General features: G+C 40.1%; 2 protein-coding genes across 4 annotated transcripts; both read right to left on the reverse strand.

Moving 5' to 3' along the window:
- Window positions 1-2,419: 2,419 nt before the first annotated feature.
- macc1 (MET transcriptional regulator MACC1) lies at window positions 2,420-9,038 on the reverse strand. 2 transcript variants are annotated; one of them, XM_069139644.1, is made up of 5 exons: window positions 9,004-9,038; window positions 7,279-7,401; window positions 5,132-7,182; window positions 4,688-4,876; window positions 2,420-4,607 (listed from the first exon to the last, which is right to left on the reverse strand). In XM_069139644.1, exons 2-5 carry the CDS (start codon window positions 7,391-7,393, stop codon window positions 4,404-4,406), a joined length of 2,559 nt encoding a protein of 852 aa, XP_068995745.1. In that variant the 5' UTR covers window positions 7,394-7,401; window positions 9,004-9,038; the 3' UTR covers window positions 2,420-4,403. The 2 variants fall into 2 exon arrangements, with proteins under 2 accessions (XP_068995745.1, XP_068995753.1); XM_069139652.1 differs by lacking the exon at window positions 9,004-9,038 and adding an exon at window positions 8,910-8,980.
- A 6,582-nt stretch (window positions 9,039-15,620) lies between these two features.
- Window positions 15,621-18,553, reverse strand: sp8b (sp8 transcription factor b). Of its 2 annotated transcripts, none has more exons than XM_069139672.1 (2): window positions 18,496-18,553; window positions 15,621-18,051 (listed from the first exon to the last, which is right to left on the reverse strand). In XM_069139672.1, exons 1-2 carry the CDS (start codon window positions 18,514-18,516, stop codon window positions 16,714-16,716), a joined length of 1,359 nt encoding a protein of 452 aa, XP_068995773.1. In that variant the 5' UTR covers window positions 18,517-18,553; the 3' UTR covers window positions 15,621-16,713. The 2 variants fall into 2 exon arrangements, with proteins under 2 accessions (XP_068995773.1, XP_068995764.1); XM_069139663.1 differs by lacking the exon at window positions 18,496-18,553 and adding an exon at window positions 18,223-18,380.
- Between the last annotated feature and the right edge of the window lie 9,001 nt (window positions 18,554-27,554).

A 27,554-nucleotide genomic window follows, 5' to 3' on the forward strand; every position in this document is an offset into this window, starting at 1 on the left:
CTTTTTTTTTTTTTCTTAACTGTGTTTCTATGCTGCTGTGACAAGTAAATGTCCACAATGGGATTAAGAAAGTCTAAAGTTTAAAGTTTAAGTCTAAGTCTATTGTACGGCATAATATTTTTGCAATTCCACAGGCCTCTTTTTTCCCACCACTTTATATGCTACGTGAGGCATGTTTAAACATGTTAGTTGTGGTTTGTACTCATTTGTTAATCGATATTTTCAAACATACATTCATTGTTTTCTCTTTGTTCCATTCATCTGAAAAGTTTTCAGTATCCTTGTAGCACATTAATGCCCAAAGGCAACAAACCAATATCTGGAGAGGGATTTTTTTACTTTTCTTTAATGCTGAAAATGTTATCATAAATAAACCTTCGTGCAATAGAGGGTTACCTTATTGTTATTTATTTATGAAAAATAAATTGTTTGAAATTACATCAGACCAAACACAAATGAACAGCTGAGGACTAGCACTGAAACCACCCTGCTCTCAATACAATGGCGCCACCTACTGGACTGAAAGCGTCGGGCTCTGTGACGTTTGAGGATGAATTTTGAGTATAACGGTGTAAAAAAAAGGTGTGCCATGTAGACTGAAACTATTTTTAAGTCTGCATAGTAAGAATGATTTAATATTCAAAATAACTATGAATCCAGGGGCCATCACAGCAAAAGCAATGTGTCAATAGTGAGTTCATTACAGTTGTGATAATAGGAAACATGCTGTGAGCCATCATAGGAAAGGAAAACGGAACTGTACCTGAAACAGTCAAGTTAAAACAGGCAGCATCATCTGTGCATCATTAAAGTTGATGTTGAAAAGAGCAATGCAGTAATAGAGTTATGGATAGAGAAGAAACAACAATTTCAACTTTATATTTCTTCTAAGAAATAGGATTTTATTATTCGGCTGTTTTTTAATTTCGAATGTTAAATTTAGAAGCAGGACTTGCTGTCGGTTCAGATTTGGCAGTAGTATGAGTGACAGGGACAACTTACTATGTTAAATGTCGTGATTTACTTTTGTAGTTTGGTTTTCCTGTTTTATTTTGTAATCACTCCCCCCCCCCACGCCTGTATTTTAGTGAATTTACTTCCTGCTTCTGTGTCTTTTCCCACCAATTTTCAATCCCACCAGTGTATCTATAAACTCCTGCCTCCCCTCCTGTTTGTCATTTGTCATTGCCTTGTCAGGTGACAGCACCGGTTTCCCGCCCTCTTTCCAAACTTTTCCTGTGGACTTCAGGTTTTTGCATTTTTGCCAGCTCCCTGTGTTTTTGTAACAGTGTATCAGTGTTTGTAAGTAAAGCTCGCTTTTGTTTCTTCTTTCCACCTCCTGTGTGCTGTGTTCAGGTCCTCTCCATTTATGAAAATATGACAGTTCATGTTTTGATGTCTAATGAGGAACTTGGTTGACTGAGAGCTGAGTGAAACGGCAGCAGTCTGGAAAAGCCCTGGATGAGTTCATGACTCCCTGTTTTGATGAGACTGAGATCTGTCCGTCCCAGTTTCAGAGAAGTTGCAAACATGAAAAGCCTCTTAACAGGCAACAATATTAATATAATTAAACTGTTATCTCCGCTCTCACACTGCTGCTATAAAAGGCTCCCAAAACAAAAGTGGTCACATTTCATCAGTCACAAAGTTTAACACCTCACTGCATCTGAAAAATGAGGCCTTCGAAAGGCAGAGGCCATTTTAAAATGACATGCCTCACAGTTTTTATTTCCTTTACTGTAACACTGTCAGTATATTACACCATTTATTGTTCCCACGTACACACGTGCATAAGGACAGTAAATACTCACATTTATTTTATAAGAATAAAACATCTGTCAGTATCTTCACATTATGGTCATTATCTAGTGTGTTAGCAGCTACAGGAATCATGTTTAGTATGGATGTTTTATTATAACTCCTTTTATTTCTTATCTTTGGTAAACCATATGTTTAAACCAGAGAATCAAGTAAATAATCTGACAGAGAATCTTCTCTCTGAGCTAACCCTCAGCCATAATGACAGAACAGTGAACCATTGTCCTGTTTCCTAATGAAGGATGGAGTGAGCACAGACCAGAGCTCCACAAAGACCAGCGGCACTTCAGCTTTCTAGTCTTATATGACCAATATAAATGTGGCAAATTTAAATTGTACTTTTCAATATTTGAAACTAAAGTGTATTTGTGTAATTTGTCTCTGGAGTCGGTGAGTTACAGTTATAGTTTGGACATTCTTTAGCCTGCATATTTTACTGCTGCTCTTCATATGTGGAGGTGTATTTTTTATTTTTTTTGGAAAAAATGTCCCACTATAGTTCTTTTCAACAAGTATAATATGTATAATATTAAATCAGTTGATGATGCAGTTTCCTGATTTTACTAACTGAAAACAGACCACAAACCGCTGACCTGTAAAATAATTTTTATTCGATGTATAGTTAATATTTAATTTCACTGATTTTGTCCTAGATGTTCCTTGTAACGTAAGTTGTACTTAATTGCCCTATTCTGTTTCAACAACAACAAAAAAATGTTTTAACTTCATTCAATCCCCGTCACCTTGGAAATTTGATTTACTTTTCCTGCGGTGCCTTTAGTGAGCCAAAGTAGTCAGTTCAGCAATCTGTGCTCTCTGTTTGAAGGAGAGCCAGCTCACAATGCTCTCGGTTGAAACTAGCTTAAATAAACAGTGTAGGGAAAAGTAAACAGTCAAGAGAAAATCAATGGAAAACACTTCAGGGAGAAGTCACTGGTTTAAATGGTGTGATTCATCTTTACTACAATTGTAGGGAAAAATGCAAAATCAACCACATAAGCGGTTACTGTGAGTGTCTAGTCAGTCGCTAGTATTTAAGAATACTGAAAGGCAAACTGATCGAATAAAATAGTGTTACATTTTATATTTATTCATATCTCATGCAACACATTTACACATACGTGTTAAATCTGAAAATTCAGACTGAAGGCGCTACGTACTGTACATGGCACCAAACTGAGGTTTCCATTCAATAATAAAAACATTATATAACGCAATGAATGTGTAATGATTACATTGTATACTTTATTAAATGACCTGTTTTGTGCATAATCTAAAACATTACAGTATAAAAATAGCACAAATATTTAAGAAAACACCTGTTTATAACACATGTAGCTTTGTTAACACTTAACGAGAACAGACTGACGTGAAACCTGTCATGAACATGGAGTCTTTATGTAGATTATGACTGTTTTTATCAGTATTAGTCATTTAGGTTCTTTTTTTTTTTACAGCAAAGTTAACCTTGTTTGAGATGTCTGTGTTATGACAGCTTGACATTAACCAAGGCAACATAACCTGTCAATTTCCTGATGACAACTAACCCTTAACTTAACTGTTAAACCTAACTATTTTTAATGAATATTTTCTTTGACATCAGCATCAGTGGGACAAGTTAGAGTTGCATGTTTTTAACCGGTTGTTTCACCTTTTCATTAAATTTGACCTAATTGACTAAATGACTCAGTCATACACATTCATAAGGAGTGGTTCATGTTCATGACAGGTGTTGTGTCAGTCTTATGAACATCCTTTAAGTGTTACTGTAGCCTTAGTGGATTTCTTTTCTATTGTCAAATTTCACTTTGGTAGAACATTTTCAGTTTCACCACACAAACCTCAACGGATAATAAAGATTAATGGACTGTCAGCACTGCAACCCTGGAGATTTTTTTTAGAAACAATGTTCACATTCATCATTTTCCTGACTGGCCATTGAACTACTTACAGTTTGTTAGAGAAATAAAGGTAGAAAATTCACTGATACAAACATTCAATGGAGCCATAAAGATCCTGATAAAATACAGTCATTGATTTGAATAACGTAATTTAAGAAAAATAATTAAATCTGCTCCTTTGAAAAGGTGTAGGAACAGCACATGTACTGGGAATATGATTGATGATGATAAGAATAATCTGTGTTGTGTAGTATTAGCTTTCTGTTAAAACATAAAGGAATAAAAGATTAAAACAATTGTCAACATACACCAGATGTGATAATTGATACCCAGGACAGCTGATGTCAGTCAGGTATTACTGACCTCATAAACATGAGACTGGAAATGTTCTACCGAAATGAAAATGTATTTGAAGGCTATATCATATTTTCACAGACAGTTTTCCTTAACAGCTCACTGATTGTGAGAAAGGTAGTGCATGTTCCTGATTGAACTTTATTAAAAACGTCTTCTAATGCGTTGTGTACAACTTGAGCATCGAGTCACGCAAGAAGAGCTGTCAGACAACAGAGAAAGCAATATAAGATGATAATTCAAACCTTAAGACTTAAGACCAAAATCGTCATTCTGTTGTTCCATTTGCAGAAAGGCTGTCTCTGTCGCCGGGGTGAGTTTGTAAATGTTTCAGGGTTTTGGGTGAATCGAGGCTCGAAAGATATCGAGGCAGTTCACCGTGATGAGCGCACCAGTCAGGTGCCTCCACTGTCTGGTGGCCGGGTTTTTCATTTTGTCCAGGACCAGGTGCAGATCCTGGATCATGTCCTTGTAACTGTCTCCATAACGCAGACTCCAGGAGTGCAGGAAGTCATAGGCAGGCTTCCACATCGACTGAAACACAACAGCACATATTGATTAGACATGTAATAAAATTCACGATCCGTATCACCAACAGTACATGTATTACTGACCTGGGGACTGACTTCACCGCTCTTCCCTCGATGTGGCGCCTCATAGCCGGCTATCTGAGCACTGCTGAGTTTTCCCGTCTTTTCTGCCAACTCCCGCCATCGAATTCCCAGCTCCACAGCGGTGGACAGAATAACTGTGTTCTGAATGACCTGGGCTACAAGATTCACAGAGTCCATCTTCAGCAGGCCCTTCATAATGAAAATAAGCACACAAATTAGCTGTAACAAAAGCATGGAAAGCATACAGAGACTTAGGCAGAGGAGAGAGGCTTTTAAATTGGCATGAATATTTACAGGGTCATGTTTGTGTCCATTGCTTTGTGAGGTTGTAGTCCTGGATGTTTCCACAGTAAGAACCCCCTTTAAATAGTTACTAACCCTGTTCTTTCAATAATGTGATTTCATTATATTTAAAAATGCATCTTTTTTTTTTCTTCTACTTACCACCATGAGTTCATGCAGGAACTTCTTCCTGTTCCTCTCAGTGTGGCAGTCCTCCTTGAGCTTCTCCAGAACGCAGGCCACCTTATCGCCCTCAGTTTCGGCATACCTCCTGGTGATTGTGTCCAGAGACAGGTTTCTGTACCCTAAAGCGTCTGCAAAACTTCTCCAGCTGGTTATGTGTTCGGTGACCAGCGTCTGGATGGCAGAGTACATGTAAGTGAGCTTCTTGAAGGGCAGTGTCATGCTGTCCAAGAGAACCTCTGTGCTGATTTGAATGCCGGTGAAGTCCATCACCTGGTCTCTGGTTATGAGTTTGATGTTTTTGCAGTGAACCAAACCAGTCCTCCCTCGGAGGAAGCCGATATACCACCCCTTTACTTTTGAGTTACCCACTGACCTAACAGTCTCTCTAGAAAGGAGAGCCACTGTATCCCCCTTGAAGTACTCCAGCAGGTATTCTACACGTGGCTGACGGAGAACGGACTTCAGAGCTACACCGTACCAGTGCAGGTCCACGGGTCGGTCTGTGAATTGGGGTGAATCTGGAGTACTTTCCTCAGGAATGGGCACAGTTCGGGCCATTTCAACCCTCCTTTCTACCTGCCTCGGCGCTCGCTTTTCTGATCTGATGGGTGCTGCAGGAGGTGAAGGCACCAGGAAATGTGCAATAGTTGAAGTTTTTGATTCCTTGATTTGTATATCTAATTTAAAAGGAGTCATTTCGGTATTGCCAGAACTAGATAATGCAACTGGTAGGTGCAAAACTGTCCCTATTTTCAACTGACTTTGCCTCACTTCCTTCAGTTTGTCCTCAGGTTTGATTTTAAACATTGAGCCCGCGATGCCAACTCCCACATGCAGGTTGCTCAGCTGGTCCAGTTTAAACAAATGCTTTCCCCAAAGCTGCAGCACAAGCGGAGGCAGGTTCTTATTGCCTCTGCAGATATCTGAAAAGGGAAGCTTTGGTGGAACGTCCTCATGGCAGCAGACGACTATCACAACCTTGAATGACGGATGGATGTACCTGGGACCATAAAGGGCGACGGTGATTTGGCGGTCAAGGTAATCCCAGACGGATGTAGCAGGAGCCTGCAGCACCGAGGCCTCTGCGACGGCAATCACATAAAAATGTGTCTTGAGGTCTTGGAGCTTCATTTGCATCATGTTCTTGTAAATGTAACAATCCTTCATTTTGAGATAAGGCCCCTCCCTTTTGTTTGACATGAGTCCAAACACAGTGGTCATCACCTGACTTACAGTGTCCTCCTTCACCCCTCCTGACAGTTTCATCTCCAGAGACAGACACTCCTTAGTGTTGATGCTGCTGAGGACCACCTCGAGAAGTGGACTCATGGTTGTCATGTAGTTGTTGTTGAGTCCAGGAGGAGGATCTAGCATTGCTTTCAGTGTAACTTCCTGGACCTCTCCAGGTGGAACATGTCCTTTGGGGATATGGATGCTAATTTCGGACTCTGGTAGCTGCACTGAGCCGCCGCTGTGGCTGATCTTGCAGATAACTTGAAAGTTCGTGGCCTGGGTCTGAGCCCATCCGGGGCTCTGGCTCATCAGATTTAAGTCCAGGCACGAGCGGGTTAGCTGCCTGTGACTCAGCCAGGCCATCTTATAGGCCTCCCTGTCATCCTTAAGCCACTCAAAATCCGGGTTCAGCACCGGCCCCAGTGGTTTGAAGCTGTTGTCCCGTTTTGGCACCTTTCTCTCGAGATCGTCCAGGATGTCTGAGGCGCTCCTCCATCTCCCTGATCTGTTGCTGATTTTGTGTCTGTTATCCAAAAAGTTCCCCACGTTGCCTTCATCTGAAGATGTGCTGATGGCATCATCGTTACTAGTGTCAGGATGGTTTTTATTATCTTGTTTTACAGCTGATGTGTTGGAAATGTGTTTGTCTGTGCTGCTGTGTACAATGTCATCTAAGAAAGGGTTTGATCCGGACAGTTTGTTCCAAAAGGGATTTTGTGTCCGAGACGAATGTGAGACTTCTGGCTGTAACAGCAGCCACTCTGAGTTCTGTGTGATTCCTGAGACATAACCACCTGTGAAGAATGAGAGAAAGATTAAAATGTCTATTAATATTATCAGTTTTAAGATTCAGAGCACAGGCCGCCAAGGCTGGAAATTGAGAATTTTACCGTTCAGTTTGTCGCTGGTCGAAGCATTGTCACCCAGATCAATCAGTGTGCCCTCAGATTTACTTCGCATGAGACTCCCAACACGGCGGAATGACCCAACTCTTCCAGCTGCCATATTTTCATCTGTAAACAATTCAAGCTGATGGTTTAATTTCTTACTTTTCGTTTTACTAGTCTATAAAAATCTTAAAATAATCCCTTACTCTACGTCAGGGCTATTCAAAGACGAGAGCAAGAGGGCCAGATAGGAAGATCACTGGGGGCTCTGGGGACGCATAGAATATTTTGTCAATTAATAGCTACAGATAACTCTTAATGTTAATAGATATATTATACATATAAGAAACTAATCGTGTGCATCAGTTTTAGTGTATCAATTTGTTATTGGATAACAAAATACAAGATGAACATAGTACAACAGTTTGGGCCTGTTTATGATACTATCAAAATAATTCAAGCAGACACAATGTACTTATGGAAGTTCCGTATCCATATTTGTTAAAGGTGAAAACAGTGAAACACCAAACAAGCATCTTATTGGAGGCCATATCCAGCCCCCAGACCCTGCTTCTTATAGCCCTGCTTTGTTATTCCTTAAACAATACAAATAATGCCAAACTAATCAACAAAAAAATAATCAGCAGCATTTTGACAAGTAAGTAACTGTTAGAGAAAGAAAATGGCAACTATAGATTTTTTAACGTTTGCCATTTTTCTTTATCTATCAAAATAAACTGGTTAACTTTAGATTTGGATTCTTAGTGAAACAAAAATAATCTGAATATGTAAACTATAAACACGTGTAAACTAGGATGGGTATTTTACACTTCCAGATGATGAATCAATATTATAATAAGCAGAAGCATTGATTTACGAACACTTATCTATGCATATACATCGGTTTTAAGATGCTGTGACAGATTACAACAACCTACACAATAAAAGTCAGGCAAGTAAAGTTATTTTTGTGTCTCAAACATGTTTAGCTTTTGTTCAATGGGCCTCAGGGTTTCTGCGGTGCTTGCATGAAACTGTTCCAAACCAGGGAATAAAGCCTGAACTCTAAAGTCTGTCAGTTGTCTGTGTAAAATGACACTACCCATTCCAGACTTGTCATAGTGAGTCAGTCATTAATAATGTGGTTTCTTACACCAGTGCACAAAAACAGGTTGGTCTTGTCAAGCCTATGACACAGTAGTCGGTCCTCTTAGGGCTTCTTGCCATGATAAAAGTGCAGTGACATTGCTGACAGTCAAAATATCTGTTCTGACCAAACACTGCACGGTAGGCTCTCTGAGTGTACACTGTATTCATTTTCTTTATAGACTGCTCAACATGAACAGTGTTTACAGTAATCCTGTGGATTTTATTTTCATCTTTAATCTGCCGAAAATGTTCTCGCACAATAATAATCCATACAGAGTAAGAAACACTTGGCAGCACAGATTCAGACATACAATCCCTCTCAGCTCCCAGCTTCATTCACCACAGCCGAACAGCCACACGTCAGTAGCAGGTGGATACGGATTAGTTAGATATTCATATAGTATAGCCCAACTTCCTGATATCAAAATCGAGACAAAAAAACAAAACATCAACTACGTGTCAAAGAAAACAAAGTTTGATCTAACCGTCAGCATGAGATGTTTGTAGTTTTGCGTCGGCGCGTTGGCATTACAAAAAGACCAATCCACTATAATTTACTCCCTTTTCTTTGAAACTCACCTCCTCAGGTTACAGCCCTTTAACCCGGTTTCCTCTCGAGCACGGATCATTCAGGGACTGGAAATTTGAATTAAGACAGGAACCTCGGTGTAGGAGTGGCCTCTCATGGGCAGTAACTACACTACCCACAATGCAACGCTATGTTTACGCACGAGTCTGACCTGAAACTGAGCGATAGCCACCTGTGGTTTCGACAGGAGGCAGAGTTTGGTGATAAGCATGTTTAAAAGGCGTCAAAAACGTGTTATCACAGAAGTTGTATCGACAAGGATACAGGCTCCGTTCACATAGTTGGTATTTAGCCAAAAGAAAATATTTTGACTACATGGTGTAAGGTGTCCCGGCATTGGTAAACTTTGGCAGCAGGAACAGGTGCTTATATTTTTGTTAATAAGCCGAAAACAACAAAAGAAGTCCAATTGTGAAAAAGTTACTTGTTCTTTGTCTTGCTTGTTGAGTCATTTCATACTTTTTTTCAGTAATAGTTTGCTGGTTTTTATTGATTTTACTAAGTCACTTGAAAATGAACGTAAAGGTTAACAGAACTTAATCTCATCAAAGACAGGAGTCATGTGGTTTGATGAACAGTTTTCTGTAATGAATGCCTGAATAGGGCCATAAACGAGACTACTTGATATTCATCCATACCTATAAAAGGAAAGCACTATTTGAGCTGCTCACAGCTTAACTCTGTAGTTCAACAACTACATGCCAAAGTGAATGAAAAGTTACAACTGCAAATATCCCTTTAGAAGAAGCTCACTCTTTATATTCCAGCTGTTACCGCTGCTGATGAATATCAGTGCTAAAGTTGAAACGTCCCTTTGGAGCTGTTTCAGTGGCCTCTGCATGAAGGTAAGCCCTTTCACCCACCAGAAGCACTCAAGGAATGCAACTAAGCACTGTTGAGTAGATTATAAATCTTTAAACAAATATGCTGTACCCTGGATGTTGGTGCCACACATAAACAGCTCCATCCAACAGAAGTGAAAATATTTTACCGAACCTTTCAAATTAATGTTGTATTCACCTTTGTGTGTTTTTTTTTTTTTTTTTTTATCAAACTATCCTCCTCCCAAGTATCCTGTACTGCATATGTGTGATATTATCTGAATAACATTCACATTCCATCAGAACACAGTTGCAATAATTTCATGAACAGCACAGATAATTATGTATCCAGCATGGGAAACAGAAAACCGTAAGATCTGTGAACTCTGTCTGTGGATCTGTGAACAAACTCTGCTCCCCTGAGACTGTTTTGTAATATTAACAGGATGAGGCAGGTGGCATGATCTGGTTTTCTTATTGTCCATTATTATCCAACAGGAAAGACCAAAACCAACAATGAGTATGAAGCATTGTTTGTGCAACTAAAAGCCAGATGTATCTTATTCCTCTCTGCTACAAATATTTCTACCCGTGTGTGAGTAATGTTTGCTGAAAACTGCAGTGCCTTGCTGTTGTAGGAAATTGCTTATCCTTTTTTAAGCAGAGAAGTCAGAAAGTATGGACGGATTGTTGGTTTTAGTCTTTTCTTGATATTTGTTCACAAGCAGAAAAATATAGAACAATGCTTGACTCAACCTTTCTTGCAATAGGCTGTTTTTGCAAAAGACATTTTAAGTGTAAGAGAAGAAACAGCACAGGTTTAACAATAAAATGTAGCTGTTCCAGTTTAATCATAGTGGTATTTGATGCTTGTTGGCTCACTGCCACATTGTAATGAACACTGGGACACTTGCAGACTTTACACTGGTTAACAAAGATTTTGTCCCATGTTCCTTTTGTATTTTTTCTGTGCTAACTCGAAATATGTTTTCAGAATTATTTTTTCTCCTTTATCCCCAGTACACTCACATGAACATGGCTGAGCGGTACCAAGGAAAGAGGAGCCCCTTTCTGTTGGCCGAGACACGAAAGAGGGATTATCCTGAGGCCCAAAATAAGTGAAAATTGTACACTTGCAAGTAAGTTTGCACATATTTTCATTTTAACAACAACATTATTTATGAATAAGTAGTCTAAAGTTTGTCAGTTTTAAGATATGCCAAAACAGATTCAAAGTTGGAGTAGAAAGTACTATAAGGTCCACCTATTTTAGTTTGTGGGACAAAACAAAAAGTAAAAATGTTGTTGCTGAGTGTTATTAATGTTACAGACCTTTTTCGCAGCAGATGCATTTGCTTATCATACAGCTTTTGTGCGTTTGTATTTGCATTGTGTTGTTGCACCAGTGCAAGAATGTATGTGGATGATGTTCACCAGAGTTCAGCATAGTGTTGATGGTTTTACAATATTTACAAATACATTTATTTGAATATGGCCTCTATTAAGTAAAAAGCGTTATATTCTGTTTCTTGCAGTTTAAGAGAATAAATTGTGTTTTCAGTTTTGATTTTAAATGAATGATTAATTAAAAACGAAATGTATTGTCATCAGGACTGATATAATTTTAATGTGAGAGGAATATTAGAGTAAATATAACAGAACATTTTATTTAAGAGTAAAAGATAGACAAGGTGTCTGACACTTACATAATTGTGCCACATGGTGGAGCCATTTCTCTACAGTTCAACTGGTCAGACACGTCAGTGTTTTCATTCATAAACCCGAAAGTGACATTGTTTTTGTGTATTTTAGGTTTTTACCTGTTCAATTTTTTTTTTTTTTTTAACAAATTTTCAGTTTATCCCAAAGCAAAATCTTGTCATTCTGAAAGTTTTGGTGGACAGTGGTTGATTTTAAAAAGCCAAAATATAACGTAATATAATGTTTTTCTTCAACTATGAACTGGTGAAACACACCTGCAGGTTTGGAAAGGTATTCTGTCTCTGGTTGGACTGTATTAAAGATAACCATTAATGTGAACGTTTTTTTTTTAATGTTTTGGCAAAGTTTAGGCTTTTGGTCAAAAACAACAACTTCACCAGGATGCTGACTCAGGTCTTCATCATGGATGGTCAGATAGTTTTCACCTTTTTGCTGTGATCTTTGTAGAAAACACCAGGACATTCACAGAAAACTTTGGCAGCATGAATTGTGATCATTACTTTTTTTTATGCTAAGTTTTGCAACATGAGTGAGTTTCAGCAGCCTCGTGAATTTTGTAGGAAAAACAAGTTTTTTTTGTCAGTCTTTTGTGGAAGGTATTTTCATGTAGAAAACTAGTGTTCTTTGAATTGTAGTTAATGGACATTATATATTGACTTCTGCCGTGATGGCATTAAATCAGTGTTAAAAATCTGTTGAATCCCCCACTCATTCATCCGACAGGTGAAACACCACCTGCTGAAAGCATTGTATAAAGACAGAGTTACAGCAATTACTGCTAATTATTTTGACCGACCTCTGGACCTCGTCAAATTGCTCTTCCCAGGAGATTGGTTGGTTTGATGACAATTGCAGTGCGGTTGGTGGCTTTAACCACAAAATTGGCCGCAGATGCATCACCGGTGAGAGGTGTTACGACAACGCTATGATTTACTGGTAGAACTAAAAAAATATATATATCTCGTACCAATAGCAGCTGGCATTTCCCTGAAGCCTCCTGTGATTCAGCTTAAAATGTATTAAGCAGAACAGAACCTGCACAAACATGCACATTGTATCTCGTCTGGAATAATATTATTTCTTTCCTGTTTTTTAGGTGACTGGATCAAAGCTGAACATGGCTGCCAACACTCGGTGTGCCCTGCCTGTAGCCGTTATTGTGGCCTTCATCCACAGTTGGCAGCTCACCCTCCTCATCCTGGCATGTGTGCACTTCCTGTGGCCAGGTCCATTCAAATGAGGCCAGTGGTGGGACATTCCTCTGAGGGACCAAGTGATGCCACAAGTCTGAGAAAGTGCTAATAATATGACAGCACAGAAAAAAATCAAAATCATTTTGATTTTTGCAAAAAAAATTTTGGGCTGTTCACAGTATTTTTAGTCATCTGTTCAGACAAAACATTAAAACTGTTGTTTTTTGACTTATAAATGTTCAAGGCCATTTTAAGTTATACATATACCAGTGTAGAGTAATATGGTCCCATGTTGGTGTCAAATCAATCCATGTTAATATCAGATTATAAAACATATTTCATGTTTAAAACTACCCACTAGGGTAATAGTGCCCACTGTAATGTTTTTAAAGTCAATTCTTTGTTCACTTTTTCTTGGATTTAGAAAATCTTTATAGAATTAGAAAATCTAAAACAACTTCACCAGGATGCTGGCTCAGGTCGTCTAAAACTAAACCCCAAATAAGCCTGAATGAAACCTAGTTATCCTCATGCTAAAGAGGAATCGTGACTGCGCAACTAATTTCCCCCTACAGTCCACATCTGTTGTTCCTGCCTTGTTCCTACAAAACAAAATTCAGCAACACAAAATAATTACAGCTACAAAATCTTTCAGTTTATTCTCTGGCTGTATTTGTTTTGTGACTATTATAACTAAAGTAATTGAACGGGAGTTTAAACTCTGCCTTCTGCAGAGTGCATTAATGTGTAACCATGCTGCAGCCTTAGATGTCTCTAAAATCAGATCCCAGATGCTAAAGTGCACTCGTGACCCAGCAAAGGCAAAATATCTCAAGTCAAAGCAATGCTGTTTTTCTTGATTTCCCCCGAACTTGGCTTGGTTTAACTTCCTCCCTGACTGCACCACAGCTAAAACGATAGAGGAGAAGAGTGCTAAGCGAAGAGAGTAGAGAGGTAGCTGCAACCTCATTCTTCTATATGTGCATATGTGTCTGAACTTCTACTGTGAGTAACGGAGAAAGAAATCCAGGTGAATTTAAGGTAGATAAATGCTTATGGCATTATTTGGGGTCTTATTCAGAAACTCCAACCAAACATTTGGAAGCTGTGTGGGTGATGGACCAACAGTGAATATCCGTTGCTCTGATGAGTGCGTGATGTGCTGCTAAATGAGGCGTCTGTCGTGAGTGTGATTACCTCAACTCTGATTTGCTTATCATCTCAAAAAGTATGATCAGAGAAACAGCAGAGTACATTTAACAGTTTGAGTGACGCATATCAAAGCCGGACCTGTAACACATCGTCCAACAAGATGTGATTCAAGAGGAGCAGGTGGGTGAACCGGTGACATGTGATCCCTTTATGTTGTCCGTACTGATAAACATAATGCGGGAACATGGGCATCATGTGTTGATCTCTGCGGTCGTACTTACATAGTTCAGAATACTCTTTGTCTGACCTGAAATAACAAATAAATTGCTCAGGACGGATCAAGGCTGGTCTTTTAATTTACGCTAGATGGCGCTGTAAAGTTGTAAATGAAAGGCCGCCTAGCAGAAGTTGGAAGACTTTGTAGTTTATTCCTTACTGAGAGCTGGAAAAAAGAAAACGCAATAAGTTATAATAATTAGTAATGCTGATGTTTTTGCAAAGGCTTCTCACATGGAAAACAGCCCCACTTCGTGCTTTTCATGTTTGTAACGCAGTTTAGAGGAGGAATGCGGTGTCTGTGCGAACAGTCATGTAAAATCGGCTGTGTGAATTTGATGCGTCAAACCTGGACCACATCAAAATAAACATACAAATAAATGGTAAAAAATAATCTAAGCTTTGTTATCCTTCCAGCCGTAATGTCAGAAACATAAAATCCTGGCAACTAAATGTTAGTTCAAAGTGTGTGTCCTCAGACAAGTGTTTCAGTCCAAATATTCACTGTTACAAAAGATAAATGAACATGAACAAATTTTTGAATACATTTTTAGACATGTAGAACTTTCTAAGCTCGTACTGTTAGTCTTGATTTTTTTTTTTTTTTTTTTTTTTTTTTTTAATAGGCAAATATTTTTACGGAACCGAGATAAAGTGAAATTAAGCCCATTATATAAACTGCCAGTATTACATTTACAGACTACATAGGCCTAATTTAATCACTGATTTGTGAACACGAAATCTACACTGCGCATTTATTAATACCATTTAAAATGAACAAAAAAAACCCCAGAATGTTTTGGAATAATGTCCGCTGAGAGCAAGAAAGTGTGATTACAAAGAAAACAACTGGAAGACAATGTTTTCGTAATTTTAGGTAATGAAGAAACTATGAAAAAAGCAAAATAAATAGGCTTATAAAATATAAATAAAAAAAGCTAAACTGAAAATTACTGTATTTCCCTTTTAAAAATATGGTTCATTACGAGATATTTACCACGCAGTAATTAACTCATAATAAGCGGAGGTTAAACACAGTTACGTTTTGTCCTCAGAGAAGTTTGACATTTTCATGCACAACTGGAAACTTGGACATAAAGCGAGGATGATGGATTTTACCCCAAATTTAAATTCTGAACACAGAGTTTTATATAATTGAAATTTAAATGAATTTCTGGGTGAGGCCTTGAAGTTGCTGCAGGCCCTTTCTTTTACCACTCTTGCGTGAAAAGCTATAAGAAAAAAAAAAAAAAACAGGAGCTGAACGCGGAGATCATGACTCACAGTCTTTACAGTATTTCACATTAAAACACATATGTTCTAATTTAAAATAATAAATTGGAGGCAAAGTGTAATTTCAAACTTTCTTCCCTGTGTGGTACAAAAAAAAAAAAGCCTTTTATCGACTCAACAATCAAACAAACTGAGTCGATCAACGTTCTTCTGAATTCAGACTGACTTTATTGAGTGGCTCCCATAAAAAGCCATTCTCGGCGAGAGAGAGAAAGAGAAGAAAAAAATATCATTGTAAAATTAAAATCACTTTACAACATGCTTACTTAAATTAAATGAACGGATAAACAGTAAATGATTTCCAAACCTTACAAATAAATTCAAAGTGCGCCTAATGATAGACCCCTAAATACAAGAAAACTCGTGGTTAAATATAACTCCCCACAATACATTTCATATCATTTCAAAGAAAAATCCAAGTACATATCCGTATATTTTTCAAATATTTACTAGAGTCCATATACAACTAGAAATACCTATACAAAATCGTCTCCTGGACAAATACATTGCTCACCTTTACATTGGGCAGTAATTACTCTAACCTACATTTCTCATTATATACAACACATTTCGCAGCCAAGTCGAGTATAAGTAACCTCGACTGGCCTATACTTACAAACTTGGCGCACACAGTGTAGGCTGTGGAGAGAATAGCAATACGTGATATCATCATCCAGCTGCTCTTCTGATGGGATCAGACAGATATATCATGAAAATCATCCCATCCCATATTTCACCATACTACACCACAGGTATTTGATCCTATCGAGCAGTCCATCCACAGTGGCTAAAATAATTTCTCCTGCTCGAAAATAAAGTGCCAGTGTTTGGTTTGAAACATCATGTATGGCAGCAGTAGCAGAACTTCTGCAGGCCCTACATGTCTGTCTTTTGCGTCTTGTGCACTGGGAATTGAAACATCAGGGGTATATTCAGGATCGGGCTGCAAAAAGTTTCACTTGTGCCCTGCTCCACGTGTGTCACACAATAACTTGATTACACTTTCACACCGCAGATGTATTAATGAGAAGTTCGGGATGGTACAACTAGGAAATTATGCAATTAGTAGTCTGAAACACTTTGAAAAAGTCAAAGAAACGTAGAGGCCTATTTTCTCATTAATGACAACAGTCAGGATGAAGCGTTTCGCATACACCAAATGTATATCCACTTTCATGTCCACACAGAAAGTTCCGTCACAACACTTTGCTGTTTTACAGTTTTTACTTCACTGGAGGGAGTTTTAGAGGCCGTTTATGCCTACTCCCTGGGCTGACTCGGGTGGGTGCAACAGGTCGGGGGAATGGCATGGAGGGCTTCCCGGTGCGCTGTGCTCGCTGTCGGTGTCGCTCCCCCTTTTCCCTCCGCTGCCCCCGGAGCCAGAGCCGGCGGATCCCCCGGCGCTGTGAGTTTTTACATGTTTGCTCAGGTGATCGCTACGCATAAATCTCTTGTTGCACACCGGGCAAGCGAATCGTTTCTCTCCGGTGTGTGTGCGTAAATGTCGCTGAAGCTCGTCGGAACGCGTGAATCTCTTTCCGCAAAAGAGCCAGTTGCACACAAACGGCCTCTCGCCGGTGTGCCACCTCAAATGCGCCTTTAGGTGCGACGTTTTCCCGTAAACCTTCCCACAGCCGGGGATGTGACAGCTGTGGAGACCTTTTCTCCGGAGGCTGGCGCCTGCCGGTCCCAGTCTCTCTGCTTCCTGGCAGTTTGGACAGTCGCAGGTGGCTCTGCCCGAGTACCGCCGGGCAGATGACCTCGGGGACCCCGCTAAAGATGCAGGTGGACCCCCGGAGAGCATAGTCCCCCCAGCCCCGGTTAATGGAGAGGGGCTCGTGTCCGGGTAAGAGGATAACACCGGCTTGAAACCGTCCATCAGGTGCTGGCCGGTTGTCAACAGGTGTGGAGAGGGACTTGTACTGAAAGCGGAGTGACTTAAACTCGAGTAATCAGAATTATATCCGCCTAGAGGAGAGTGCAAGGAGGTCTGGAGTCCACCAGAATGTAAGGACGTTTGTAGTGCTGCTCCATTAGAGTTTTGAACGTCAATCCATCCCGCTCCCACGTCCCACCACGCAGAGGCTCCGGTGGTACCGACCTCTCCAGTGGGAATACCGGGATGAGACGACTTGAACCAGGACTCGTAAGGATGCGCAACACTCATCCTCGGATAGATGCCCTGCAAACTGTCCACGGATGTGTGCACCTTTGAGATGAAAACCGGCTGGTGGCTGGACTCTTGAGAGCTGCTCGAAACGGAGGCTTGGAAAACAGAGTAATCGTTTCCGAAGTGTGAACCAGACGAGGTACCAGACGTGAGGGAAAAGGCACTGGATCCGGTGGAGCCGTTGGTGCCGAAAGAGTCCGAGATGCCCGATCCACTACGGGACACCCCGAAGCCGGACAGGCCGGATCCGAGGCTGCAGCTGCTCGCAGCGGCTCTTTTCCACGGGTGGAAGCCTTTTCCAAACGACGAGGAATTATCCGAAATTGTGGACGGTGAAGGGCTCGGACTCCCTATTTTGTTACATGTTGCAGCTAACATGGCTAAAGGAGTCGATCCTAACCTCGGCTCCTCCTGAAAGGACAAGAAAATCTGTAAGTAGCTGGTCAGTCTCACAGGTTAGTTCAAACAAATTTTACGCAGTAGTTCTGGTCGAAAGAGAAGGTTCAAGTAGGAAATCTTTTTTTTTTTTTTCCAGTTACATGATTGATAAAATCATGACAGTAGATTATCACCACTTCCTACCTGGACGAACAGAAAGTAGACAAGTGAAATGCGGCAGACGGCGCTTACAAATGCATGCCAAACCGGACACCAAGGAAAACACGCGTGTTTTGAGCACCAATTCAAACTTAAATCCCGTCCACAACGCCCAGACTTTCTCATACGAACCGCTTGCTGAAATTATAACCAACCCACTGGCTTTGCTGCTACTTTGCGACCGCTCTAAGTTTAATCCCCCTCCGCAGGACAATGACAAGAACTAATTAAACCAGTAAGAAAGTCCTTTAGACTCACCCCTAGAAGTGAAGTTGCCATCACACAAAAACACTGCCCTCCTCAGAGGATCTTTTTATATTTATGAATCAGAGCACTGTTTTTTTAGAGGTGTGCAATACAATGATGTGTTCCGCCCATTCTTCCACAATTGTAGGCTCCTCTCCGGCTTTGAAGTGCCGCTGTGACACGGGCGACCAATCAGCGGCTCCGTCCCGCCGCACTGCCACATACTACCGTGAGGTCATCAATAGAGCGCCTCAGACAGCTCTTCACCCTCCTCCACCTCCCCCACCGCCCCCTCCATCATAAAAGACAGCGGAAGGAAGGTAAAGTTAAATGAGAGCGAATTAGGAAGGAGGAATTAGGGGGCTACTTATTGAAATTTTACAGAACATTACATTCCATAAATTTAAAGAAAGAGTGATGGCGACCTGTGCCAGCTGATATGGGATATTGGTAAATTAAAAAAAGGGATGGTAAGTTATAGGTTTACGCCATCACCGCCTCCAGCAAAGCGCAACAGCCACCGTGGTACAGTAGAAATAAACGCGAACTCCTCTAACAGTTCATTTTCTATTTTCAGATGTTTTCAAGGCTCCTTACTTGAAGTGAGTTCACCTCAAAAAGTTTCAATTTAGTTATTTTCTTAAAATATAAATGTGCGTCAAAGTGGGTCAACTCCACTTTATCCTGTGCAGTAGCCCACTTTTTCTTACGTTTTTAAGTGTGTGTGTGTGTGTGTGTGTGTGTGTGTGTGTGTGTGTGTTCATCATAAAATAATTCTGGCTCCGGCATAATTCACCCCAGCGGGGTTTTGCATGTTTTAACTTCTTAAGAGTTAATATACACAAACTATTACACAAGATATAAAGGGTGCATTGTTCTGGCCGTGGACCTATATTGCACCGTCTCAAACTTTCACATTACTGTAATTGTGTTCAATTATCTTGACAGTTTTGATTAAAAGTGGTACCTGGTGCATTCCGGGGGAAGATTATTCATTTCATCACAGGCTATAATAGTGATGAAGAAGATGGGGGATCCATGTAGTTGACTTTAGAACATTTTCTGCCTTAAAATTAGAAAATGCGGATTTGTTTTAGGGGTTATTAATATAGACAAAACGTTGGTGCAGCAGATTAACTGAAATTATTTATGAAGGTACGTGATTACGCCGTGTGTCAGGAGATATAATGATAAGATGGTTATATTGAATAGATTCGTCACTTTGACCATTTATAAAATCTATAGAGGAAACTCATGTTACATAATAAGAAGTTGTAGGCAAAACGCGCGTTGAACCCTGGGATTATCTGTTGGAGCTATTAGCATGCAGTGTGCGCTGGAAGCATAAATTTCATTTGAATTTCAAATTTAATAACGCAGGAGGTTTTTAATCATCCGCAGTTTTATTTGTTTGATATTAACATGCTTATTGACCGGGTCTGTTGACCAGCTTGGTCATTACAGGACAGGGAAAAGTTAATTAAAACGACCAGGGATTATTCATCACATCATCTGCCTAACCCATGTCGCGTTCTTTATTACACAGCGTGATAGATGGACTATCTGATTAATTCGTGTGTTTCTAGGATTGGACAACAGCTTTTTGGATTTACGCTGCTTTACCTTCAGGTGTAAAAAAAAAAAAAATGAAACAGCCAAAATGATTCACATGGCAGCGTGTAAAACACTGACGCAGTTGCAGCAACACCATGCATGCAGTTATTTGTGTTACATCTTAATTATTTATCATACAGCATATGTATTATTTAGCTGCCAATATTTAGAAAAAAATTCTCGCAAATTTCTGAAATTAATTACACGGATATATTTTAACATCTGTCTCTGTTTTAAGTTGTGCAAAGGCTCGTGTTCAAACTAAAGGTGAAAAGCGCCATAGTGAAAATAAGCGACACGATGAATATCCCTTAAAATATTTATCACATTCATAAAAATATATCAAAGGAAAGATTTTAGAAAAACACCCAACCACACCCACACGCGCGCGCGCGCACACACACACACGCACGCACGCACGCACACACACACACACACACACACACACACATACACACACGCACGCACGCACACATCCACTTGGCTTATTGACGTTTGGAGATAATAAATAAACTGTAGTCTATAGATCTGTTTGCTGCACATTCATGATTTTTATTTTTTTGTCAAACTACCCAGTCACACTAGGAAATCCTACCGAGCTGCAAATATTGCGCTGCACTGTTTGAAGCGAATAAAATGTGACAAAATAATGAGGAGAAATAAAACTTACATACCGTGCTCCTCCGCTCCGCACATTGACCCTCGACGTTTGCTCTCAGCAGAGTAGAACACATCTCCTGCTGCCGGTGAGATTGTCGACCATGCCAGATGAATGTTACACTGGCAATTCAATTAGGAATAATTTGGGGAAAATTCCGCTGACCCATGTTCCCTCCTTATGTATCCAAACCCTTAACATGTAATTAGATATACAGACTTTGTTTAATTCAAAGTAATATTTTAGTATAAAACAATGAAACATTGGTAATTAGATTGATTTTACTCTGTATTATTTTTTTTTTTTAAAGAGCATGGTCATTCATTATATTATGCGCAATAGTGATTTTTACGCTAAGGTATAGATGCAGCTTTAGGGGACGTGTTGGCCTCTGGTGACAAATTACCAAGTGATCATACCAGCAAGACTGATGTCAGAGGTCAGTGTGATAACTCCCCGACAGGAAACATCGAGTCGCTGAGGCCACAGAGGTACAATATATATTTAATCCACGTTATCTTCAAAATCAAATTGTCTAATGTGTTCTTGGGCCAACACTTCTCTAAAAAAAAAAAAAAAAGTCTTTTGTTGCCTGTTGCGTTGAGCAAGACTCAGAGGGTCGGTCCTCGTTCATATGGTGTGCACAGGTTGTTCCTATCGCACGGCTGTAACTGTAAGCCGCATTGAACAGATGTCCCCATTGAAGGCTTTCTTCTCCTACACACATGGGCTATATTACCATCATGAAATCAAACTCAAAACCTGTCCCTTTCGCCACCATAATGACCGAGTTATTCTGGGCCGCTGAGCGCGAACAAAGTGTGTTCAATATTGCGTGCTCCAGAATCACTCTGCTTAGAGAACCGGGAGAAAGGAGTCAGGCCATAGATGCAGAACTATACTTTAATGTGGAGATTTACAAAGCAGCTCGATAGTCTGAAGGCCTTCCTATCACGGATTTCTCTGGAGGAAAACGCAGGGTAATCACTTGTGGCTCACCAGCAATTAGAGGACTGCTGCAGCTTAGGCAGCTCTAATTACTCTTTTTCTGCATTACTAGAAAAATAGAAATATGTGGGGAACATTATTAAGACACTAATATTAACTTAACAATTAAGGAAAAGATGATCATCTAACAATAATATTTTTTCTTGCATTTGTACAATAGATAGATAGATAGATAGATAGATAGATAGATAGATAGATAGATAGATAGATAGATAAAGCCACTAACTGCTGAGAAGTGTGCAGAGCAGTAAGAGAGCAGGATCAGTTAGTTGTTGTTTTGTCTATTCACTGGGAGGTTGGAAAGAGCAGATGTCCGTCTGCACAGTGGCTGCCAAGTGGGTCCGGAGGAGCAGGGCAGCCACAGACACAAGGGCCCAAATGGTGTGACAAAAGATGTGCAGGAAGCCCCTCTCCGCCTGGGTGAGCCACAGAGAGGGTCTCCCCTCTCTGCCAGCCTGCAGGGGCACTCACAACACGAGCCAGAGTGGTGGCAGCAAAGCCATGTGTTACCGGCTGGGGTGCATGGCACACCGACACTCATGTTCACACAAACATAAATACACATGCATTTGCAGGAATGCACACTTACAGTCCAAATCGCCTCCAATGCACGGCCATCAGTGCACGTTCCACCTGTATACAGCCCCTACTCTAAAACATAAACGTAGAAATATATTCACGGTTGCTTTTATCTTTCAAATGAGCTGCTGGTGACACAAACTGTAGATTTAAAAATGAAAACATAGTAAACAAATACATCTATGTATCTATTTTATCTACAATGTGTCATTTCTTTTCTCTTTGCCCATGAGGTCATGAAGAGTGTCTGAAGAGAAAGTGTTCCAAGCACAGGTGTGTAGCATGGCCTGCACCGAAGGGGTGCACTGAACCATAAACAATGATATAAATGTCTGGCAAATAAAATGGCTAGTTAACAATCTTTTGACTGCTCTAACCTCTGAGCCTTTGTCGGGTATCGATCAGCCAGCTGTTCCTGGCTTTGTCTGGCAGGATGGGACCCTCTGGTTCCTCCTGGGATGAATGGACACAGCTGGCAAAAAAACTTTCTGCGGCCTTTCAAGTTTTGTCTGGCTGAGACAGAAATCAAAACAAGAAGCCGTTCGTCACCTCCCGTAGGTCAGAATTTATATATTTACTACATTCACATAAAATAAAATCATGAATCAGCCTGCCATCCTCTTGAGGCTGTTTAAAAGCCTTAATTTAAAGTTGCTTGTTATACTCTATCTGACAACCCCTCACAGTGGCTTCTTTGTTCACAGTTGCCATGTTGATGGTTTACATGGAAACCATATAAAGGGTGATTTGGACAGGCATAATTTGTCTCCCTATATTAAGATAATTGTATGTTAAATAACGAATATCCTTACAGTGGGTGTCACGCGATGGGTCTCATCACGCAAATATGTCAGCAAAGGGGGCTAATGATCCGTCTCGGCACCTGTCAGTCAATGCATGCCTGACAGCCGCAGCAGTGAAATTCTCTGACCACGACTTTATAGTTCAGGTTATATAGTGGCTGTCAGTGCTGCCATCCTACCACTATCTTTACTTTTGATGCTCTTGTCTCAGCAAAAGACTGCCTGTCTATTATCAGAATAAAATGAGTTAAGTAATTTATTTGGGGGTTTTGTTGGAAAGCCTCGCTGGCTGTTATGATCCGTATGCCCCAGACCATTTGTTTGCTTGGCTGAGGTGATAGATGACAGTGTTTCAAACACCGGCTGTTTATGATAAACAGAGTTAACAGTGTATTTTGCCACCATTTGGCTTGACTGCTACATCTGTGGGCCATGAGGTCTTCTTATTGACTTTCACTGAGCCCAACATTGCACTTTGTCAGCGTGAGCGGCAATCTAAGAGACAGGCGGGCGAGGCAGTCATACAAAGTGAAGTACTTAGGATTAGCCCTGGCTCTTCAAGTTTCAGTAATTATCCTCGTGGAGGCATTCTTGCTGTGTTGGATAATAATGGAAGTCCGGGTGTACGCCTGTCACCTCTCAAGTGTGGGTGGAGGAAGCCAACGAGAGGCGCAGGACAGAGAAATGTTTGCTTTTCTGTTATGTCATCCGAGGAGCACAAGAGTAAGGCAAACTTGTATTGTTCGCAGAGTGCATATGAAACTGAATAACAGCACTGATTTCCTTGTGCTTAACACTTGATGCTCTACTTGGAATCTTTTCAGCTGTGGATGTGATAATGAAACATGTTCGCGGAAGGTGATAATGTGTTTTGAGATCAGGTGTAATTATGAAGTGTCAGGCATTTGATTGGGATAAACAAATCTGTTAAAACCCACGATTGCATTATTTGTTTTTAGAGGGACTATTTTCTGATTGGCACTGATTACATTTGCAAGCTGCACAAATATGAGATCTCTTTTCTTCCATCCTTCTCTTGTCAGATATTCACACAGAAAGGATAACCATATATGTTTTTCCCATCGTGTTGCCTCAGTTTATGTATCACTTTCTTCTTAAAGTGCATGTTAGAATAATAGAAAGGTATTTCTATCCAGCATAGAAAACACAATGCTTTAATTAAGAGTCAGTCCGATTTCCCAGAGGGGAGATTGTCTTCTTCCATTAACTTAGTTTATCATATAATAAAGAGGTTGCCTTGTCCTTCCCTACCCAGACAATTGGTTTTAATCAGCCAGCAGGCCTTTCATGGCTGATAATTTATGCTAAATTGACAAGGGTGGAGGATATCACAGAAAATCATTATGACAGGGCTCAGGTCACTGCCTGTCACCATCTTGTTTTATCCCATCCACTGAGCTCATGGACGGTAACAAAATTCAGAAAAGGCTGATAAATGGGATGGAAATATTCCACTTTGGAGACGGCTCACATCAAGTCTTCACAGGATTATTTACGCAGCATGCAAAAGTTTTGGACACATTTATAGTTGCAGTAGTTATTCAGATTACAGGCTGGTTTAAAGTGAAGTGTTCTTTATTTACAGAATAAACAACAACAGGTTGCAGCTGGAAAAATATATAGCTATATTTATACTCAAAATGTGAATCAGTAAAATATAGTAGTATATAAAGAAGTAAAACCACAAGAAACAGTTTACTGGTGATTACACAGCACAGTCCAAAAGTGTCTGTTTTGACTTTGGGTTTTAAGTGCAGACTGCAAGTGTAAAAGTACAAATTGTGATTTGAAGAAAAGGGTTTGGGAGGGGGGGGGGGGGGTGAAGCGAGGGAGATGCAGGATGAGCAGGAAGCCGGGACACACTTCTCGCCTTGCAATTTAATCACTGTATACCCAGGGAAGTATTGACAGTTGTCCTGTGGAAGCTATTAAAGTTGCTGTCCAAGGTTAAATGAAATTGCAGTTTATCAAGGCAGCATTGAGAAAATAAGGGAATCTGTTCATGGCTGTTGATTAATGTGGAGCGTGATCAACACAAGGGGTTCATTAAGCTATACATCACCAGGGTAATTTAACATGTCATCGTGCCTGCTGTCTCGCCCCTTTGCACGTTCTGTGCATCGAGTATGTTTGGTGTATACTGTATGTGTTAGTGTGTTGAAATCGAGGGCTCTTACCTCACATTTTTAGACGTGTTTGTGCTGGCACACCTTTATTTTTACATGATCAAACCTCAAAATCCCACCTGTTGTCAGTGTACCTCTCCAAAGACTGGAATCAAATTAAGCACTTACATGAGAAAGCACAATATAAATAGAATGATGCATTTTAATTATTGTGCCAATATTCAATTAAGCTCAGCATTGAGGGGGGGCTTGTATGAATCTACCTGCAAAATCACAACAACTTTAACTCAGTTCTCTCCTTAACAAGGCTCAGTTATTTTCCTGATCATCTCGTATCTTTTTTCCCCCCGGCATACTGTTCATCTCATCACATCCCTGCTTTTATCACTTCTAGTTGCTCAGCAGCTGATGAGCATACATAGAGGTATGCTAATCAGTCCTGGGACCTGGAGCTGTGGTATTTTTTTTTATTTTTTTTGCCTGGTGTTTTGTTTACTGGTGGATAATTGATGGTGCTTGAGGGACAGGCGTGAGTCGGACATGAATCACGGGTGACATGGCTCCTGATAAGGAGCTGAAAGTCGCCTGTAATTAAGCCGGGCACTAGAGACCAATTGTTTGGAGAATGATTTGGTCGGGGCTAATTGACACTAATTGTTTAATCAGATTTTCTTCCCCTCCATACTGCCAGCAAATGCGTTCTACCAGCACTTCACTCAATGACGTGGTGAAAGGAACCCACGCTCTTGATTATAGGAGATTTTTGAGGGGTATGAGGATGGTGGGAAATCTAGAAGTCTGTTCCTGGTGGCATCTCAGATACTGCAGAATTGTCATGTTTCGTCATATACTAGTAAAAATGCACATGTACAAACATTTCACCCATGTTTTTGATGATATTGGACTCTTTGGGGTCCGAGCACCTATTGGTGCGAGAGCCAAATTGCAATGCACGGAATTATTGTATCTATTATTTATCTTTGACTTTTGAAGCAAACAGACATTAACACAACACATCATATCCTTCTTATTAATAGAAACTTTTAGCCAAACAAACACATGATTGGCAGGTTTCTTCCACCATGATTGGTGACATCACCCCAAAGTACTTTTGGATGAAGATGAATTGATTGATCTTGTGTTTGTACTTACCAGCTACTGTTCTATAAAGGCAGCGGTTCTGATGAGCTGTTGAACGGAGGAGATTTATGACATTTGGGGGAAAGCTCATAAATTGGTGCAGTAATACCTATGATCTTCCCACGCACTACAGGAACTGTTCTGTTTGGTGTACGGTTGCACTGCAGCTAGTTTTGCACTCTGCTGCAGCTCTAAATTACATTGCAAAGCACTGGGGAGGCTATTTTGGAAGAATGGCAGATAATTGTGTTTTAATACCTAAAATACTTTGAGAGAGTAGGTCAGCATCAAAGCCACCACTTTAATGGCTCATTTACGAAAACTCTCACAGTAAGATGACTTACACTGGCGTTTAGCGTTTTTGTAGTCCTCATTCATGATGATTACTATGAAAGGAGTGATTCCATAACTAAATTGTAAGATATAGATAAGTGCTCTGATATACAAATTTGAATATGAGCTGAAACCACTAAAGATTTATTTTTGTTTTTTTGCAGCTTAATTTTCTAAAATCCAATTTATTTTATATGATTATGTCCTTTCTGTGTCCCCAATGTTGTGGATTTGATGTTGGTATGGTAAAGCAGAGAGAAACACAAAAATCATGTTTTACATATGCTAGGCTAATTAATACTGAATTTCCCTCTTCAATTTTTACTAAAAAACTGTTTTTTTGACTAAAAACAATCAATAGATGATCAAATATACAAGAAATAAGCCGTGGTGTTGAATATAAATGCAACAGAATAATATGTAAACAAATAATCACGTCGGCAGAACAGTTTGTGCCAGTGTTTCATCATCAGTCCTCGTTTCATCCAAGATGTATTATAAGTTCCGGCTGCAGCAAATGTGAGGAGCTGTTTCAGTAAGATTAAATGATGAAGCGGAGCAGATAATTAGAGACAAGTCTTCCTTCTCGATCTGATTAAACCCAGCAAGTCTGAGTAACGAGCTGGTGATGGGTGGAGCTGAACACATGAACATGAGATCTAACATCATTACATTTAACGGCAATTAAACCTGTAGCTTTTTTAATTAACACAAACTATGATGGGAAATTAATGGTTATTACTCGGGGGCCAGCAGAGGGGATCATTGGATATCCCCAGACCTAATGTA

Source organism: Embiotoca jacksoni, unplaced genomic scaffold (assembly GCF_022577435.1).
Source record: "Embiotoca jacksoni isolate LCO1_2020_lvr unplaced genomic scaffold, fEmbJac1.0.p SCAF_11, whole genome shotgun sequence".
Lineage (NCBI taxonomy): Eukaryota > Metazoa > Chordata > Actinopteri > Embiotocidae > Embiotoca > Embiotoca jacksoni.

Bases quoted from the DNA above. Each gene is read 5' to 3' on its own strand.
- macc1 (XM_069139644.1), bottom strand. From the start codon at position 7,393: ATGGCAGCTGGAAGAGTTGGGTCATTCCGCCGTGTTGGGAGTCTCATG. The intron at 7,183-7,278 runs GTAAAATTCTCA...CATTCTTCACAG, and splicing joins GACCAGCGACAAACTGAACG to GTGGTTATGTCTCAGGAATC. The intron at 4,877-5,131 runs GTAAGTAGAAGA...TTCATTATGAAG, and splicing joins TCCTGCATGAACTCATGGTG to GGCCTGCTGAAGATGGACTC.
- sp8b (XM_069139663.1), bottom strand. From the start codon at position 18,363: ATGAGAAAGTCTGGGCGTTGTGGACGGGATTTAAGTTTGAATTGGTGC. The intron at 18,052-18,222 runs GTAGGAAGTGGT...TTGTCCTTTCAG, and splicing joins TCTACTTTCTGTTCGTCCAG to GAGGAGCCGAGGTTAGGATC.